At 36.6% G+C, this 19,248-nt stretch overlaps 1 protein-coding gene across 1 annotated transcript in view; it reads left to right on the forward strand.

The window, feature by feature from the left end:
- Positions 1 to 1,567: 1,567 nt before the first annotated feature.
- Positions 1,568 to 19,248, forward strand: part of DAPK1 (death associated protein kinase 1) — a 36,260-nt gene continuing 18,579 nt past the window's right edge. Inside the window, exons 1-15 of the mRNA XM_029086521.1 lie at positions 1,568 to 1,617; positions 3,519 to 3,622; positions 3,901 to 3,949; positions 4,098 to 4,124; positions 4,551 to 4,703; positions 4,851 to 4,896; positions 6,557 to 6,646; positions 7,946 to 8,038; positions 9,623 to 9,742; positions 10,868 to 10,966; positions 11,769 to 11,867; positions 13,021 to 13,119; positions 14,447 to 14,644; positions 15,653 to 15,850; positions 18,452 to 18,550. Of these exons, the coding sequence (XP_028942354.1) occupies positions 1,568 to 1,617; positions 3,519 to 3,622; positions 3,901 to 3,949; positions 4,098 to 4,124; positions 4,551 to 4,703; positions 4,851 to 4,896; positions 6,557 to 6,646; positions 7,946 to 8,038; positions 9,623 to 9,742; positions 10,868 to 10,966; positions 11,769 to 11,867; positions 13,021 to 13,119; positions 14,447 to 14,644; positions 15,653 to 15,850; positions 18,452 to 18,550 (1,524 nt within the window). The remainder of the gene's footprint in view (positions 1,618 to 3,518; positions 3,623 to 3,900; positions 3,950 to 4,097; positions 4,125 to 4,550; positions 4,704 to 4,850; positions 4,897 to 6,556; positions 6,647 to 7,945; positions 8,039 to 9,622; positions 9,743 to 10,867; positions 10,967 to 11,768; positions 11,868 to 13,020; positions 13,120 to 14,446; positions 14,645 to 15,652; positions 15,851 to 18,451; positions 18,551 to 19,248) is intronic.

Below are 19,248 nucleotides of genomic sequence, written 5' to 3' on the forward strand. Positions count from 1 at the left end.
GTGAAATAATGAACTGTATTAATCTTTACGAATTTAATTTTAATGTCTCTGCAACAAAAAAAAAAGATTATTAAAATGACCTCTCATCCTTCCAGTCTGTAATTCTTATATTTAATGGCACTTTGTTTCAATAATTGCTTTCATGCAGAAAATAATACAATACAAATAATACCCAAAACAATACTCTCATTATTGTCTAGGCAGCTCAGTGAAAGCTCCAAGAATTCATTAAAATACACTTTTCATGCAATTTGCCTTGCAATAATACAGATTAATTCTCTTGAAAAGCAGACGTGCTAAAGAAGTCAAATATATTTCCAGAAACTTGCCCAGACTGTTTAGCTCTTGTTATATGTTAATCCCATTATTTTTCATAATCAGAACTTTAAATGGTGAACAGATTATTTTGTCTCCTGCAGAAAAGCAACATAAATTAGAGTATACTTTCTGGATTTTTTCTAATATTAATACAATGCAAAATACAGGGGATAATACAATCATCTTTCCAGTCTCCAAGATGTTTCTAGGTAGCAATGCTGCTTTTATAAACAGGAAGAACAGTTTGCCACAGCGGACGGTTTTCTCAGTATGTGTCCTTGAACTAAAAGGCAATTGGTTGGTTTTTTTAAGAATAGTTGTAGTTCATGTTTCCTGTTCACTTTGGTGCCTCTTTTTTCTGTTGACAATTATCATCACTACTGCCAGATTGCTGACTGAGCTGAGAAGAGAGTAATGTTCTGTTTATTCTTCTCCCTCAAATGCAAAAATCTAGATGTGCTTATGTACCCTCCTCACTTCTTACCTCTCTTCTTTCTGCCTGTGTAGCCAAAACACTTACTGGAAATGGTCTTAAGGGCAGTAGTGGTTTTTCCTTGTAGGAGAGGTATGGTAAAGTTGAGAGTACAAATACAGCATACGTCCTGAATGTAAGACACTATTTCAAAGAATATAATGTATTTTCAAAGAGTTGAATGCTTTGAGAAGTTTAGAAACTGAATAGTAGGACCGATACCAGTAACTATTTTAAAGTAAGCTTTACATTTTGTATTTTTCAATGGAGAGGGGTGGAAATCTGATGTTTTACTGGTGGTATGAGCCAATGCGTGTTTTATTTTCTAGATGTCCTATTACATTAGTGTGTTTCGAGTATACTTACTTCACAATTAATTTTATTCTTTTAAGTGTCCGTACAGAGTAGGTGGGATTTACTTTGTTTAAATTTAGATACAGCCAACCATGTTTGTTTTTTTAAACCTTTTTCGTTTTAAAATAAGTCTTTTTAATTTTATTATTTTCAGGGGGAGGAGAAGGTTACTAACTATTTTGGGTATTGAATTAAGTAATTTTCGTCTTCTTTTTTGATATTGACGACTTGAAAACATCTGGATCCTTTTCAAGGCTGGTCTGAGAATAGCTACACTATAAGGAACCCGTTGGTTAAAGCAAGCTCGTCAATAACTCTGATTCTGCTCTCCAAGTGTTGCAGGTGGAGAGCTCTTCGACTTCTTAGCTGAGAAAGAATCCCTCACGGAGGAAGAAGCCACCGAATTTCTCAAACAGATACTTAATGGTGTTCAGTATCTCCACTCTCTGCAAATTGCCCATTTTGATCTTAAGGTGTGTTGCGCAGATAAAAACTTCAACAACTGTAAGCAACAACCATTACAAGTCCTTTGTAACACAGCCACAAATCTGTCCTCATGCAGATCTTGGCTGCAGTTTTGTTTTGCTAGTTTATGTAAGCAGAGGAAAGCTCAGCCACTGAAAAGAAACTGCTGAACTGTAAATAGTTCCCGTCTGTTTTTAATGTAAGATTCTTCATGGAAAATGGCAACTTCTGATGAAATTAAACCATTCTGAGGAAGCAATCTTTAAATAAAAATTATGATTATGATTTTATGGAATGTGAATGGGATCTGGATCAAACATTCTGAACAGGATGCCTATTATCCAACTTTTTTTTTCTGTTGTGTACATTTTATGTTCACATGGACATTGATTTGTAGGTACTAAATGGAAACAATACAGACTTTCTCCTGCAGCAGACAGAACAGACAGAGTTAATTTCCTCTTCTTTTTTTGCTTTTGGACCTTTTTTGTTGTTTTTAGGAAAACTTTTAAGTGCATCCTTCGGGAAATATGGTTTTGTATCTAAACTCATTTACTGCTTTTTTAATGTTTCAATTTCAGAATGTTTTCTTCTGTAAGATTTTTTTGAGAGGTAGACAGCTGAACATTCCATGAAATCAGCAGCTATGTCTGTAATAGGAAAAGGAAGCATAATTATTACATTGCAATGCAATTCCGTGTTCTGGGTTTAAGATAGGGAAGAGAATGGTTTTCAGGGTAAGCATGCCTTTTGTAGTCTCATCCCCATTACCTACAGTAATGTATTTAGTCTTTGTATGACAGTCAGCAAGAGAAAAGAATTGTGAATCTAGTAAGAAATAAATTTCTTACAATATGAAATGTAAGTTTTTGACAATGTGCTCGTCATAAAACAAAGCATTCTTACACTGGATACCAAGAATATGTGAGTTAAAGTATGCAGCAAGAATTAAAGTGCGCAGAATAATAAAAATATGCAATAGAAATGTAGGGAGGGAAGGAAGAAAAATACATTAGCACGTATCAGCCCTTATAATTGGGGAAGAGAGGCAAAAGAAAAGTGATGACAAAGAGCTGTCCTTAGTGACTCCAGAAGACCTTAACAATGTGAGCAGGATGGATGTAGCTCCTGGAACTCTTCAGAGCACGCAGGCTTATGGACATGACAGGTTATGGACACTAAGTAGCTGATTCTGTATGCTAGTTAAAGCGATTAAGAGTGTAGAAACAGGCTCCTTTGATTATAATATTGAGATTTTATCTTTGTTTGTTTTTGCAAATCTTTGTTGTAAAATAACCAAAATCCATATTTTAAAATATAGCTAGAAAAGACACGAGAACGTGCTGTTTATCCTTTTCTGTATGTTGAGCCTTAAAATCTGGGAGCTGGACCACTCCTAAAGGTTCTCTTGGAGATCCAAAGGCAAGAAGATATACTCCTTGACGGCTTGTGTAGTGTAAAAGAAACCTCTTTCAGGGAGTCATGTAAACCAAGTCCAAATACTAGTTTATGGGACTTTGTTTCTTACAAGCTCCTGGCACTGCTCGAATGGCCGTAGTGCAGGAGCTGTGATCTTTACTGAAGACAGCATATTTCACTTAGAGTCAGTCCACATGAAAGCTAGAACTGTAGACATGAAATCTTGGCCTTGTGGAAATCATAGCACTTGGTCATCAACATGAAATCCTGACTTACTGTAGTTAATTTTTAGCATATGTTAGATTGTAATAGGAAAAGGTGGGATTTTTCTACTGAAAACCAAATTCAAGAGGCTGAAGAAGGTAGAGAGAAGTATTCAGTGCTGAAGAATGCTAGTATGTGTCAGACATTTTGTACCTGTGTATCATCTCTCTCTCTCTATTCCCCCTTCCTCCTTCTCAAAGCCTGAAAACATAATGCTGTTGGACAGGAATGTACCAAAGCCTCGAATCAAGATTATTGACTTTGGTTTAGCACACAAAATTGACTTTGGAAATGAATTCAAAAATATCTTCGGAACACCAGAGTTTGTTGGTGAGAAAATTGTTTCTTCAAACTATTTCTGGGTCTGTGAAACTGTGTATGTGGCTTAGCTTGGTTTGGCTGAGTTACACATTATGCAATTTCTGTGTAATTCGTGACATTTTGAAATTTAAGTAAGTAATTTGTAGCATTCAGTTCCAACTTAGACTTTCATTAAGGTGTTTTTATCTGTCAGCATCTTAGCTTATTATCTCTGACAGATACAGTCTCAGAGTGACATAGATGTGTTCTTTGACTAAGTACTGATCTTCCTGCTTTCTCCTTTTTAGCTCCTGAAATAGTAAATTATGAGCCTCTTGGTCTTGAAGCAGATATGTGGTGAGTTATTGGATCTTACTTGAAATAAATCTCTCATGATTATTCTTATGTTCTAACCTTTTTTTTTTTCTCTCCTCTCTCTCCCTCTATCTGTTTCTCTCCCCTCTCCCTCATCCTTTTTTTTTTTTTCCCTTTTTCTTCACTCCAGGAGCATTGGTGTAATAACTTATATTCTGTAAGTACCAAAATCTATGAATGTTTCTTGCAAATGTTGTTTTTTTAATTCAGATTCTATGCTCTGGGTTTTTGGTGGTGCCCATACAAGTCAAACCATTTTGATTGCACATCATGGTTCAAGTTGATTGATCATAAAAGCAACAGTATAGTTATTGAAAGAATGGCCATTAATCAGCATTGCGATAGCATGGGAAGCTGTCTTCAGATCTGCAGGTGACTTTCCCCAATGGCTTTGTCTCAGTCAGTGTTCTCTGAAATTACAGCAAAGCTTTTAGCCCTGCTAGATCACATCTTCCTGAAAGTACATTTGCAGTCTTAAAGCAGAGAAGAGAAATGTTCACTTTCAGCTGTTGTTTGGTCTGAGAGGGTTGAAACAGCAATGTTAACAACATGTAATGAGAGGAATATTCTGTCTGTCTTGCAGTCTAAGTGGTGCATCACCATTTCTTGGAGAAACCAAACAGGAGACATTAGCAAATGTGTCTGCTGTGAATTATGAATTTGAAGAAGAGTTCTTCAGTAATACCAGTGCCCTAGCTAAAGATTTTATACGAAGACTTCTAGTCAAGGATCCAAAGTGAGTTGTTTCTCTGGTGTATAGACTGTTGGAACTTACGTCTCTAGTATTTCAAATTCCATGATATTTTGAGATGTTAGTTTAATAAACATATAGCAGTCTGTATTTTTACTATCTAAAACAGTTCTGTCTTTTATTCTATTAAAGGAAAAGAATGACTATTCAAGATAGTTTGCTGCATCCTTGGATCAAGGTTAGCATGTAATTAATTTTCTGTTGTCCTATTTTAAATCATTCTTCATGTCATACTTCACTTTCACTTTTCAAGTTCCTTAACAAGCAAAATTGGCATAATTGTTTAATATAACACTGTTTTGGAAAGCTTTCTCTATGAAAACTAGTACATGCAGAATGTGGACTTCGATAATGTAGCTTCCATGTATGTTAGCAACACGGAAGTAGCCCACTATTGAGGTTAAAATCATGCTCAGGTGGAGAAGCTGATCTTCAGGGAGCTTTGCTCTGACAAAGATACATTCTCTGAATCCAGTCCAATTTCCTCTTGTATTTTTCATCTTTTAAGATCCTTATTTAGACTGGGCAAAAAAGGATCATCTCTCTTTGTTCTTCCTCTTTAGACTAAAGAAAGCAGTTGATGTGGGGTGGTGGTCCACTTCTTTCAGTATTCCACAGTGTTTTGTTTGGATTGACCTGTTGTGGTGCTGCTAGGTTGAGAGGGAGAAAATGGGACCTATCCTTTTTCTTATTGTGTGTAATAATACCTGGCACTTAATTTTTTCCGTTCCATAATCGCATTCTGATTGTGAGTAGTAAACCTCTTCAGTGCCATTGATTTGCCAGGTCTTGCAGTGCACATTGGTTATTTGACCCCATTCCACTTCCCAGAGAGCCAGTCAGCAGAATATTTATCTGTGCTCCAGCTGCTCCAATTCACAGTTCAGAATCCTACGACAGATATTTCTACACCAATACACCACACTACAGATTTGTCTGGAAGAAGTACTGGTACCCAGTGTGTTTGCTTTTGGTGACTTTTTGGTGATTAATCTTAAACAGTTGAAACATGGTGAATATGTTGAAATGATCTTTTAAACCACTGAAGCAATCATTGTCCAGATTTGGCTCTCAGGGACCAAGGTGTCTACTCCTGCAGTAAGACATGTTGTTTTGTACCCTGGTATGTTCCCTTATATCTTAACTTTGTGGGCATTCTACCCCCACCACACTGGTCACATCCTCTTTTACCCTTTCCCATCACTACTTTTACCTGCATTTCTCCATAAAAATTACTTTTATGGGGTCATATAATGCAAAATTCAGTATACTCTACTGGTGACTGGTGCTTAATATTAGCCTATGAGAAAGTTCAAACAGTGCAGTCTGAGAGCTTGCTGCACAGGTAGGTGCAATATGATTTTTTGGGGTCTTAGCAGCATCCAGCTGATTACACCAACACTGGAACAAAGATTGACTGCATTTAAAATCAGCCAGGAAGTCTTCCCAGGAGACAAGATTTATCTAGAAGCTGATATCCAATGCTTCTGTTACAGAGGGAGGTGAAGGATAAAGCTGAGTGTTCTGCTGGCTGTTGGCCTTTTTTTTTGTTTAAAATGAAAAACAAATTTTAGTATTGCAATAAATATTCTTAGGTCTGGATTTCCTTTAGGGCATTTTCTTAAGAAATTCCATCTGCATGTCCCACTGGGTTGTGGATGTTAAAATGATGTGCTTACAATGACTCTTTATTATTACAGTATGATTACAGTATTATTATAATGTAAGTGGAAGTCATCACTGCTGGACAGTCTTACAATACTGGAAGATGCTTTATGGAAGTTTTGGTTGCAATTGTGGGATATTTTACAACAGCTTTATTCTCCTTTTGCACATAGCCTAAAGACACCCAGCAAGCACTTAGTAGAAAAGCGTCTGCAGTGAATATGGAGAAATTCAAAAAGTTTGCAGCACGACGAAAATGGAAAGTAAGTTATGCAATAAATCTTCAAAATGTTGGTGATATACTAATGCAGTCGCATTACCTGCTCCAGGGAAACATCAGTGCCTTTAAGAGCAAAGAAGAAGAAACCCATTCCTCTGTGATTTGGGATAAATTAGGTGCTTGAGTATAGTGGTATGGGAGAAGACTTATTTGTTAATGATCTGCATACAAATGCTTGTGTGTAGATTGTTTTATGCATACAGCTGTATGCTGTCATCATCTGTCTTGGTAATGTTTTCAGAGAAAAGGCAGTTCTGAATGTAGGTGCATATTATTGTGACAGTAATCCCAGTAAATCAAACATCCCTTAACCAGACCTCACAGAATTAATTATTCCAGTAGTTATGCCAACACTCAACAGAGTAGGAAGGAAAAACTGTTCTCGTTTGCAAAGGATTTTTGGTCTGAGACTGCCAACCTGTTTAGAGGGTTGGTATCACTTAACCTATCCAGAAGGAGGGCAAGGTATTAGCTGAAAGCGTTGATGTGTGGAAGGAGTGGTTTGTCAAGACAGTTGTCCCTCTTCCTTCAACGTGCACTTTGGAGAATTTACACTGGTACTAAGTGAGGGCAGGACTGTTGTATGAGAAATCTGTTTATCGTAAGGAGAGATGAAGCATGAGACAACAGAAGTTGCCGTTATTAGAAAAGGAGTTTTATTCATTGTCACAGGGGCCAAGAAATAGGGTGATTTTGCTAAAATGTGGACCAAAGGCACAAAATACCCAGCTATGCAGTACAGGGTTTTTGCTGCAGTTTGGTGTCTGTGTTAGGTGATCATCTATGGTATTTGTAAAATTCAGGTACTAGTCTGCTGCCATAGAATGAAATGGTGGGTCTATAAATATCCTAAACTGTTGTAATATGGCATTTAAAGGAATGCTGTCAGCTAATTTAGACTCAGTTTGGGTTTTCTCTGTGTACATACTTTAAAATGTGTACATACTTCAAACTTTGTACATTTAAATGTTTTGAATGTGAACAAGAGGATGTAATACAAATCTGTTTTGCTTTGTATTTGAACAGCTTGGTGAAATAGTAGCAATCCAAACATTAGCTTTCCTTAGGGCATATGAATAGCCAATTTCAATTATAAATGTCAAAAGAAGTTGAAGGTTTGAATGCAATATAAAGAGGAGATAGGCAGTGTTGAAGTCAAAATCCAGCTTGTTTTGCTAGTAATGACAGTATTCCTTTAAAATCTCTGCAATAGCATCTTATCACAAGTATTCTGTTTTGATTTTTTTTTACATATAGCCTTTTTCTTCTTATTTTTAAAAAGCAATCAGTGCGCTTAATATCCTTGTGCCAAAGATTATCAAGATCTTTCTTGTCCAGAAGTAACATGAGTGTTGCTAGGAGTGATGATACTCTGGTAAGTCTGTACTTATATACTTAGAATGCTTTCCTACATCTGAAACTTAAGGTTTTCTAAAATTACTCCAATGGAAATCCTGGACTATAGAAAATGTGTGTAATTAATTAATCTCATATGTAGGAAGAATAAAATTGATTTTAAGGCTGCAGAGGTCAGTTATCCATAGTCTGATCTTCTGCATGACATAATCTTTGAAATTTAATTTATTAATTACCATGGTAAGGCTGATAGCTGGTGTCAGAAATTAATCTATATTGGTTTTGAAGTTTGATTCGGGAGGATTTTTTGTATTGTAGGAATTTTAATGTGAAAAAGTTGTATCTGAATTTTTCACACCACTGTGTAGAGCAAAATAATACTGCATTTTTTAATAGAATATTCAAAATCATTGAGACACTCTTAGATGTAATTAATGCTAGACAGCAGTATCACAGCAAACAGTTATTTAAGAAGGAAATTTTAAAGTTGGCCAGTATTCAGTTTGTGGTATTATATCCATCTACTAGATTTAAGTAGTCAGGAGCAATTGCTGTATGCTTTGTAATTACAAATCCTTGTAAATCCAAAAGCATTCTTATTTAGCTTACTCTCCAGATTTTAATACACACTTCACAAATTTCCTGTGATCAGCAAAGTATGTATGTTAATGTGTTTAGAGCTGGGTAGCCTCATCTTTTCTTATTAATAGGATCTAACTTCAAAAATTCTGCAAAGCCCTTTTTATCCATATTATCTTCGCTATGTCACTGCTCTGCAACTCTGCACTCTCGTTTCCTCTTTTCCTCCTCATTCTGCTTCCATGCTCCTTGGTCACTCGGTCTTGCCCTCCTTTCCCTGCCTCCCCCACCTCAGCTATCAGTATGCCTTTTAACACTTGATCAGCATTTCACACTGGTGTTGCAGCAGAAAGGATTATAACCTAATGTTAGTGTTCTAAAAAATCTGATACCTCAGGAGAGAGGAGATACCTCAGAGAGAGGAGAGTGAACCAAATACTGGGCTCAGTGAATTTCAGTTCTTTGATATCTTAATGCATGAGAGAAAAGTTACACCTGCAGAGGTATCTAGGCTTATTACTTATGTTCTAGATTTTTAACTGGTCCATTTGAATAGATGAAAGCTTGCCTTAAAGTACCTTTCCTGTGTGATGTTCCTGGATGGCATGAAACTTGATACTCCAGTTTGTGTATGTGTTGGGTTTTTTTAATGTTTGCATATATGCATAGAATCTGTTTAATTTCATGCAAGGATTGCATCTATTGAAATTCCTAGGAGGAAAAAGAAAATACACCTAATAAAATAAACCTATTTGGAATCTTCAGGAGTAACGGGTTTGTGTGTGAAGAAGAGGGAAAAATACTGTAGTAGAAAACATGTAAGGGTTTTTTGGTGTGGTTTTTCAATAACATTCGTACATTAGCCATATGCTTCATGAAGGATTACAACCTGCAGCTGAAGCACTCTTAAAAGTGCTCTTTGAAAATTTTACTTTCTAATTTTTTTTAGTTGTCTTGGCAGCTGTTCAGATAGGGGTTTTTTCATTGAAGCTAACAATTTTTCTTCTTTCTCTTTAATTACAAGGATGAGGAAGATTCTTTTGTGATGAAAGCTATTATTCATGCCATCAATGATGACAATGTTCCTGGATTACAGCACCTTCTGGGATCTCTGACAAATTACGATGTCAATCAACCCAACAAGGTAGTGTGGGTCTGTGTTGAGGTGCGTGGGGACTAGAGCAATGTGATTGTAAAATAGAAATGTAACACCTGAAATGAAAAGGAAAAGACAAGTGGGTGGGAAATAATTCTGCCTTTCTGTAGGAGAAATTTTAATCGTGTTCTGTGTTCAGTCTTCTCAAACTGCCTGAAAATTAAGCCCAGAGTGGGATTTTCTTGCCTGGGCCTTTGAAAAAGTATTAATCGAATCTGTTGTCAAGAGCTGCAGTATATCAGATACCAGCCTTTGCTGTTGTTTGCAGTTGTTTCTTGTGGCAGATGAAGATGGCAGAATATATAGGAATAACCAGACTGCCAAAACTGACTTTGCAAAGCACTGTTAGAAACAAAAGTCCTATAACTACAGAAACTGGTTATGTGAGCATAATGTTAGATTGTGTTGTTCATTTTCAGAGAGGAAATGACTTGCCTACTACAGTATTTCAGTGTGCTGGTGCTGTACTAACGGGAGTATTGGAACTGAGACCGAAACCAAAGTTCTGTTGTTGGCTCTGCTATTTAACCTTGGTTAAATATCTCTGCTCTAAATTTTCACTTTTTTTAATGGTTATACTGACCTTCATTAGAAAGTACTTTGAGAAATATTCATTATAAAAAACTATAAAAGTAAAGCATCTGATATTTTACTGTGATGTTTTTTCCAGAAATCACTATATTTTTTGTTTCAATGGTGCAGTCCCATTTAACTTTCCCATATGTTGGTGGTGGCTTGTGTCATTGAGGTAGTGTGACAAACACCTTAGGTAATCTGGTTTAAAATGTAGATCTAAAGAAGTTGCAAAGGGGAACATCCTTATCAAATTGGGCTAATGAGAGCTTAACATTAATATTCCTAATTTGAAAAGCATGCCTTTAATGTGTGTTGTATCATTTAGTAAATGTGATTTCATCTCAAAAATACAGAAAATTGCTGTGCAATATATTCTTTGGACAAAGAGACAAATTATTTTCTATACAGTGTCCCCTAAAGACTTAATTTTAAACTGGAAATCTGGAGGTGCCATTCAATGCCTGCCTTCTAGTCCACTTTCTTTTCTTAATCCTTCAAAAATTAAATATATTGTTCTTGCTTGTATTTCATTGTTAGCATGGAACACCTCCGCTACTCATTGCTGCTGGCTGTGGAAACATCCAGATGCTTCAGTTACTTTTAAAGCGTGGATCCCGTATTGATGTTCAAGATAAGGTCAGAGTTCTGCTTTGTCTCCATTCTGTATAAGTTTTTCAGTACAGTTAGCAGAGGACAAGCAGTTCAGACCAAGTTGTATTGGAAATGAAAAAATCTGGGCTGTAGAGCTTGTTTTCTGTCTTCCACAGCAAGAAGATAAAGGCAAATCTTCAATCATTTCATTTATTACTAATGCATATCCTCTGATTTTGATCACTTTATTAGCCGAAGTAATTTGAATTGTACTCATCTTAAAATGTAGTTCAGGCTTCAGAATTGCCTCAATTAGTTCAAATTAGTGATTGCCCTAAAACACAATGGTGAATTTTAATATGGAATGATAAATGCACATTTTTAGTGATGGGGAACATGGCAACTAAAACTCGTATGTGATGGAGGGTATGCTTTGCAGCAGAGTTTTTTTACAAAAGTGTTGTAACGATCTGGGGTTCATTTAAAGCAAACTGTCTGCTGCTCTGTCTAATAGATGGTAAAGTAAGCAGCAGCAAGGTTTTTATCTCATGACTGTTCTTTCCAAAGAACTCCCTTACAAGGATGAAGAGGATTATCCTTGCAAACAGCTAGTGATCATGTTAATCATCCTTGCACAGAGGGGTTTGTGCTGTCATTGTTGGTATGTGGGGTTGTTGAACCAATTTGCAATTTTTTTAGAAAAAAAGTAAATATGTTCATATAAGCTTGAATAGCTGTTCAATGTATCTGTGTACATCTAAGTGCATGTATACTTTAGTTGAAAATCTAGAATTGTGACAGTAATCTAAATTGACCAATAACATCTGTAATCAAATATTTTTGACAGGTTGGATCTAATGCAATCTACTGGGCTTCTCGACATGGTCATGTAGAAACACTGAAATTTCTCAATGATAATAAATGCCCTTTGGATATTAAGGATAGGGTAAGAAAAAAATTATTTTCATTTTGCATTCAGAGAGCTTTTATTAAATAACTTTTATCTTAGCAAAGAGTAAAGTCTTTCAATTGCAATTATTTTAAGCCATGCCATAATTCCAAGAATGTGACTGGCTTTTTTAGTGTGGTTTTATGAGCTGACATATAGGGCTGTGATAACACAGCTTAAAGTAGCTGGATGTACTGATTATTTTCCTGACAAATGTTAACCAAGCATGCATATTAAATGTGGTGAGTACATGGTGGGTAGGTGGGTAAGTACAAACCTAAGTTAATTTTGCCTTCAAGACTGGATTTCTCATTGGAACTCAGTGTAAAATCGTGATTTGTTTTTTCATTCCTCTTGATTGAAAATCACTTTTGTCTGACAAGTAAATTTGACTGTTATTAAGTTGACTATAATGAAGCCTAACAATTTCTAGCTGATGAGCACTTACCTTGTCTCTAGCAGTGTTACTTGGGCAACATTTGTCCTAGAAACTAGTTACTGTTAAAATCTTATACCATAGCACTGTTTTTATACTAGCCAAAGGTCCAGTACAGAGGCAATTATACTTGTGAAACACAGTTTGCTTTGTTGAGGAACTAGTGCAAGGCAAGACGCATGAGCAAAATTGGTGTTCAATTCCTGATAAGGCTAATGGGAAAGAGGGTACTCTCTTAGTAAAAATACCATTTCTTTTTCATATAATTTCAACAAAAGGTTGCAAATAGTTTCCTGTCATGACCAGAATAAACCAGCATCTACCAACGTGTGGGACCAACTCCTAGATTTTTATATACAGGGCAGAGAGGGCCATATGGAAATAGTATAAATAGAAATAGGATATCTGTTTCAACACCAATTGCACATGCAGCTGCCTCCTCATATTGCTGAGAAATCCCATTGTGGCTGTGACCTTGAACAAATGAAGTAGAAAAAAAATTCTCAAAAAATAAGGCCTGTGAAGAAGTAACCTCTCAAGTGGTGGTGTATGTATCATGCACAACTATAGTTTGTAAGCTGGAGATCTCTGCTGACTGCAGCTGTGCTGCTGAGTTACGGGGAGGGAAGAGTACAGGCATTCAGGCTGTACACGACAGTGTGTATCTAGGGATGACATATAAAATTACACTGGCATGTTCTTCTGTAATTGCAGTCTGGGGAAACCGCTCTCCACGTCGCAGCTCGGTATGGGCATGTGGATGTGGTTCAGTTTCTCTGTAGCATTGGATCCAATCCAAACTTTCAAGACAAGGTGAGTCATGGACACTGTTTTTCTTCAAAAAATAAGGTTTTCATGTGAGTGGCCAAAACTCTTAGTCTTGCCTTACAGCCCCTAGTATGTTTGCATTTGAAAAAAATAACAGAATTATGGAGGTTTCAATACCTCTTAGTAGATGAAGACTATTCAAAAAACAGCGTGCATGAACCAACTACTGTTACAAAATGCAGATTCTTTCAAAAATGAAAGCTTAAAGATGGAGAAACTCAACATTGTGAAGGTATGGGTGGTGGGGTGTGCTCTGTGAGTTCAGCTAAAGTTTTTTATTAGTTTTTGCCTTGACTTCAGCTAATTTTTAGCCATCATGACACTTTTCTGAAGTATCAAGCAGTCATTTTTTAAAATGAGAGGAGTGCTAAAGAGGGCTTCTTTGGAGCTATGAACTCTTGTGAGAAAACCTTGAATACAGTCCAAGTCCTCTGATATTATCAGCATTGATTATCTCCTCACTGATATTTGCCAGGTACAGAAAGGATATCCCATTAGATGTGATAGAATGATTTTTTTGGCAGGTTCTAATCCTCCATGCTTTTCAGTGGACTACTTTCAATAGCGTATTTGTGTAAAACATTTTGAGTTTCTTAATGATGTTCCACATAACTGTTATGAAGTGCAAGGAGATTGAAGGTGAATATTTTGAAGCTTCAAGCAAATAGCAGATTAAAACTTTAGTCACTACTGAACTCAAAATGCCTAATTTCAAAGGCTTTTCATGTTCATGTTTAAAGGATTCAGGGTTTCTAAGTACCCAATTCAGTGAGTACACTCCTAGATCATTAGGATGTGCTTTTTTTGAATGTGGTAAGAAGAGTGATCTGCCTCAGACTGCAAGACTTGTGGGGTTTGCATCTCCTTGGTGAGCAGTTCGTTACAAACACTGGATTTGTCCCTCAGCACACATGATGTAGAAGTTGCTTATGAATGAGGATCAGTTTTCAACTGAAAGAACCCAGATGGTTAGCTTCAGGAGCATGGGAACATTTAAAATAAGATCGCTGACATGCGAGGTGTTGTCAGTAGATAGTTTTATTGTGAGAAATATGGACTCTTAGAATCCAGGTAATGATTAAAATCGAGTGCGTTGCCATGATCACTTAGTATGTCAACAGGAGTTATTCTTGCTTTGAGAATAGCAGCATTAGAAATTACAACATCTTTTTATAGGGCTTACTTAGTAGACTGTCTTTTTTCTTTCATGTCATCTTCCTGTCTTTCTAAGTTAAGCTGAGGAATTCTTCCTCCTAGCATTTTGTTCAGCTGTGTTGGTTTTTTTTATTTTTTTTATTTTCCATGTTGATAGGAAGAAGAAACCCCTCTGCATTGTGCTGCTTGGCATGGCTACTACTCTGTTGCCAAAGCACTCTGTGAAGCAGGTTGTAACGTGAACATTAAAAACAAAGAAGGGGAGACTCCACTCCTGACAGCATCTGCTCGGGGTTATCATGATATTGTAGAATGCTTGGCAGAACACGGGGCTGACCTTGATGCAACAGACAAGGTTAGTTTGAGTAGTTTTTGGTCAGGAATTACATTCAGAGATCCCAGGTGTCACAGAGCCGTGTCTCTGAACTACTTCATCTGAATGCTGCAAGCCAGAATTGTTTCCATGTGAGTTTCCAGAGTAGTTCACATGGAAAATGTTGATGACTGCAATAAAGTTGCCCACTGATCATTTTTCCATGATTTGGTTTTGCTGATTCATTATAACCTTATAAATTATCACCTTGTGAATAACACACTGAAAAATGGCAGGAATATCTGTAATTGGCATCAAACTATTAACTTAAAAGAAAAAAGAAGGATTTACTGTTTGCCTTTGATTCCTATGGGCTGGATAAATCACACCTACTTCCAATAAGCTAAATTCCAACTATTTAAAATATAACTCTATTTGATTCAGAATCATTTTTTGTCTTTCATGGTGTAATCCCAACAAATTTTGGATTTCATTGCTGATACTTTGGTATGCTTGTCATTTTAGCTACCTTTATTACTGATAGTTACTAGTTATTAAAGCAAGTTCAGAAAAATGCTTTTGCTTCTAGAAGAATTATTTTTTTTCCAGTCACATTGTCTCTTTAAGTTGTTCCACAGAGAGAGAAGGCTCTGTCTCTAAAGTTACTGATTACTAAGCAGACGGGACGACTTTTGCATCACTAACTTCTATCAGTAAACACCAGAGTGATTTACAATATTCAGCTGATTGTTACAGTTGGTCACTCTCGCACCTCCTTCAGAAGTTGTCAGTGGAGAACATGAATTTGCATTTCATCCATTCCACTGCAAAGCCCAGTGGCTTAATAGAAATTTGCTTTCATCCCATAGCTGATTTGTTCTGACAGGTACTGTGCGTCTCACTGTCTCTACCTTCAAAGTAAAAATAAAAAATACCGTGATTATTGTAGCAAGGAGGTGCACCCAGTTACATGAAATTATTGTGACTCTACAAAATGCTTTGATATTTAGCATTATTAAATCTCACTTACAAGCTGTCTTGTGATTTCAGGATGGTCATATAGCCCTACACCTTGCTGTGAGAAGATGTCAAATAGAAGTAGTTAAAACTCTCATCAGTCAAGGATGTTCTGTAGATTTCCAGGACAGACATGGCAACTCTCCCTTGCACGTGGCCTGCAAAGATGGGAATGTTCCTATTGTAATGGCACTCTGTGAAGCAAGTTGTAATTTGGATGTCACTAATAAGGTAAAAGGAATACAGGTACTGAAATACTTTGTTTAATAGCTCACCTATTGCATTAGATGACCTTTTCCAGGTCCTCTGATTCCCTTTCTCTGATATGAAAAATGTTTTTGCTTTTATTTTTTTATCTCTTAAAGTGGATAAATGCAAAGCATTAAATGACTCACCTTGCAAATTTACCTGAGTTTGTTTCAGCTTAATAGATAATTAAACTTCCATGAAGAAAGAGCCCAAGTGAATTATCACAATGCATTTTGCCACTCAACTCTAATGTTGAAGTATATGCGAACCTTTTTCCCTAGCTGTATAGCTTTGCTTTGTGCAGATTACATCTCGGTGTTGAAGAACAGATGAAATGCATTGCTGCTGGCCTAAGCAGCTGTTGATTTGATGTGATTTAATAGCAGTGATTTATATACAGAATTGAAGACTGGTATGTTTTTATGGAAAACCTGCTTTGAATTCTTCCAAATTACTTGAAAGAATCTTCACTGTCATATAAAAAGGAATTTAAATCAACTGCAGATTCTGTTGCTGGTTATAAAAATAAGTGTCATATTGGCTGGTTAATGTTTTTAAGCATTGAGTTGATTTATGAAAATAAATCTTAACTGAATGTTTATCTTAGACTAGAATAGCTTTGATTTATCTATTAAACAAATTGTCACTGGCAGGGTACAGGGAATCTTGGAATTAAAATGCAGTTCAGAATTAAAAAGCACTTTCCAAAGAGAATGTTTAATAGCCTGTCCCTAAACTTTGAGGTACTAGTGCCTTGCTTGCTTATTCTGTTGTGCTAGTGCTGCAGTGCATGGGATATTGGTTGTGATGCTTTACAGGTTTAACATTCTGGCTTTCCTCCTAGAGATACTCAGGAGAAAAGTAAGCTGGTTTAGGAACTTGGGTTAGTTTGAATAGGTTACAGAAAGCCACAGAACTCTGCTGGCAGGCTGTGGGGTTTAGGGCTTGATATTTAGCTCTGAGTGTCTTTCTCTGCCCTATTTATTTATATGAGTCCTTATGTTGCTATCTGCAATTTGTTTGATTCAGGTATTGTAGCTTTGTTTTGCTGGAAAAGTGCATATTCTGACATGAACATTTTGCTAGTCACACTTCCTTTTATTACCAAAGCACTGACCTTCTCTGTATTAACCAGCTAAAGAAAGTTGTGGGGCTTTTGGTTTGAGGGTTGTCCAGTGCAATCACTTTTGGTTTTAATAATTAAAATCATCAACTGACAAGTGAAAAAGGCTACCCAGTCCTGCCTCTGAGCTTAAACCTGATTGACTAGGCATTTAAATCCAGATCCACAGCTGCCACCAGATTTTGGGGAAGGTGAGTTAATGCAGCACAAGGCTGGATTAGCACCTCTTTTCATAATGGAGAATGCTGAGCTAGGATGAGTGGCCTGGCTGCAAGCATGCTGTGGGAAAAGTAATCTCCAAGTGTTCAGTTGGGGTGGATCATGGCTACAGAAGCTGTGGTTAAAGTTTGTTGTTCTTTTTGGAGTCATGTATGCTAGAGTGATTTTTAGAGTGGTCTTTATTTGAAAGGGTGACTATGGGCCTTACCAAACAGAGAATCTTTATTTCTACTGATCCTCCTCAGCAGCCAGCACTGTCATGGGGGTGCATTTACGTAACGACCGTCTGTCCTCAGTCCCCATGTCTGGCATTGTCCCACATGTATGTAATACCAATTAAAGGCACTGTATGTTTCTTCCACTGACTATATGCAGTAGAACATCATATGCGTTTATTTGAGTTGAGATGTAGGGTTTTGATGAGCCAGGCATCTTTTCAGTTGTCAGTTGTCAGAAAGTTAGCTTTGCTTTCAAATACCCTCTCATGAAGTGAGTTTGTGAATTTGGTTCTGAATATAGACTTGAAACAAGGAGACCAGTATTGAAAGCACAAAAATGTGTGAAGTAATAGTAAGATGAGTTAAAAGCAGAGGATACATGGTAGTGATATTTGTAACAGCAGCTCTGAACGTGAAAGACCAGAAGTGGATGTCATCAGGACCTGTTATCAGTGAAGAGATTCAGGGGAGAAAGCAAAAACTGGGGAAGGAATACTTACAGCACTTTCCCTCTGTCATTGAAAGTACAAATTCCTTCAGGCTGACTTCTTGCATTCATCCCTTTTATTGCTTTGGATGGAAGGGAGGACACTGCAGATAGGTAATCTTTATTAATACTTGGATTGAAATATAATACAGAGCTTTAAAGGTTAAGGACTTAGTGTTGCTTAAGTGGTTCACATTTAATTAAGCAAAATGCAGTTAAAGTTACTGGGAATTAGCGAGACATTCTCAAATATAGCAAAAAAAAAAAAAAAAGTAAAGGATTCCTCCATAGTTTTGAGGGATTTAGCTATAAAATGGGTTTTAAGTAGTCAATCTAGCCTTTGTTTTCAATTGAGCTTTAAGCAGTTGTGCTTAAGCTTTTTTCTTACAGTTTTTGCCTTGTACTTTTACAAGGTTTTTCCAAGACCTTTGCTGTGTATCAGTATGTATAATTGTACAATATCTTTGATTATTCGTCATAAAATTTGGAGTTAAGTTCTTTGACTAATATAATGATGGGGTTTTTTGCCATGTTAGTATGGAAGAACACCTTTACATCTGGCAGCAAACAACGGCATTCTTGATGTTGTTCGATTCCTGTGTCTTACTGGTGCCAGCGTAGAAGCTTTAACCTCTGTAAGTATTGAGAAACACTATTATGCTTCTTGCTTCTTTTATCTGTGATAGCAGGAAACAAATTCATTGCCTGGGGAGTGGAGGGGACAATGGTCTTATATAATTACATTTTGAAATTAGGGGGGAAAAAAAAAAAAGTCAGGCTCTTGAGTGTCCACAGCTTGAAAAGCATTCTCCATTGTCCACTTGTTCCCTTCATACAATTAAATTTGAAACTGATTGGGGTGGTTTACAGATTTTCCTTTGTCACCTGTTTTTATCCCTTTTTTTTTTTTTTTTTTTTTTTTTTTAGCTTTTGTGAATCTTTATTTTCACTACAACTTAAAGGGGATGGAGGAATTCTTGAGCTGTGTCACTTCATTTATATAATGATGGTTGCATTGGTATAATTGCCTGTGTGGACCCTGTCTTGGCAAGCTAAAAGTACTTTTTATCTCTTTAGCTCAGATCAGTTTGAAGGAGATGACAAGTAAATCTTGCTGATACAAAATCTGACAGGAGAAACAGTGAATGTACATTACTAGCCATTATTCCAGGAGTGTTGTGGCAGAGAGGAGGTGAAAGGAGGAAAGGAAGGGAGGAAGTGCATGTGGTGATTTTAATAGCATTTCAGTTTTGCATTAATTTGCTAGGTGGATGTTAAACTGTTCTGAAAAGTCTTATTAACAGCTTTCTCCAAGCCTGTGCAGTAGGATTAA

The sequence above is a fragment of the Antrostomus carolinensis genome, unplaced genomic scaffold (genome assembly GCF_000700745.2).
Source record: "Antrostomus carolinensis isolate BGI_N321 unplaced genomic scaffold, ASM70074v2 scaffold25878, whole genome shotgun sequence".
NCBI classification, from domain to species: Eukaryota; Metazoa; Chordata; class Aves; order Caprimulgiformes; family Caprimulgidae; genus Antrostomus; species Antrostomus carolinensis.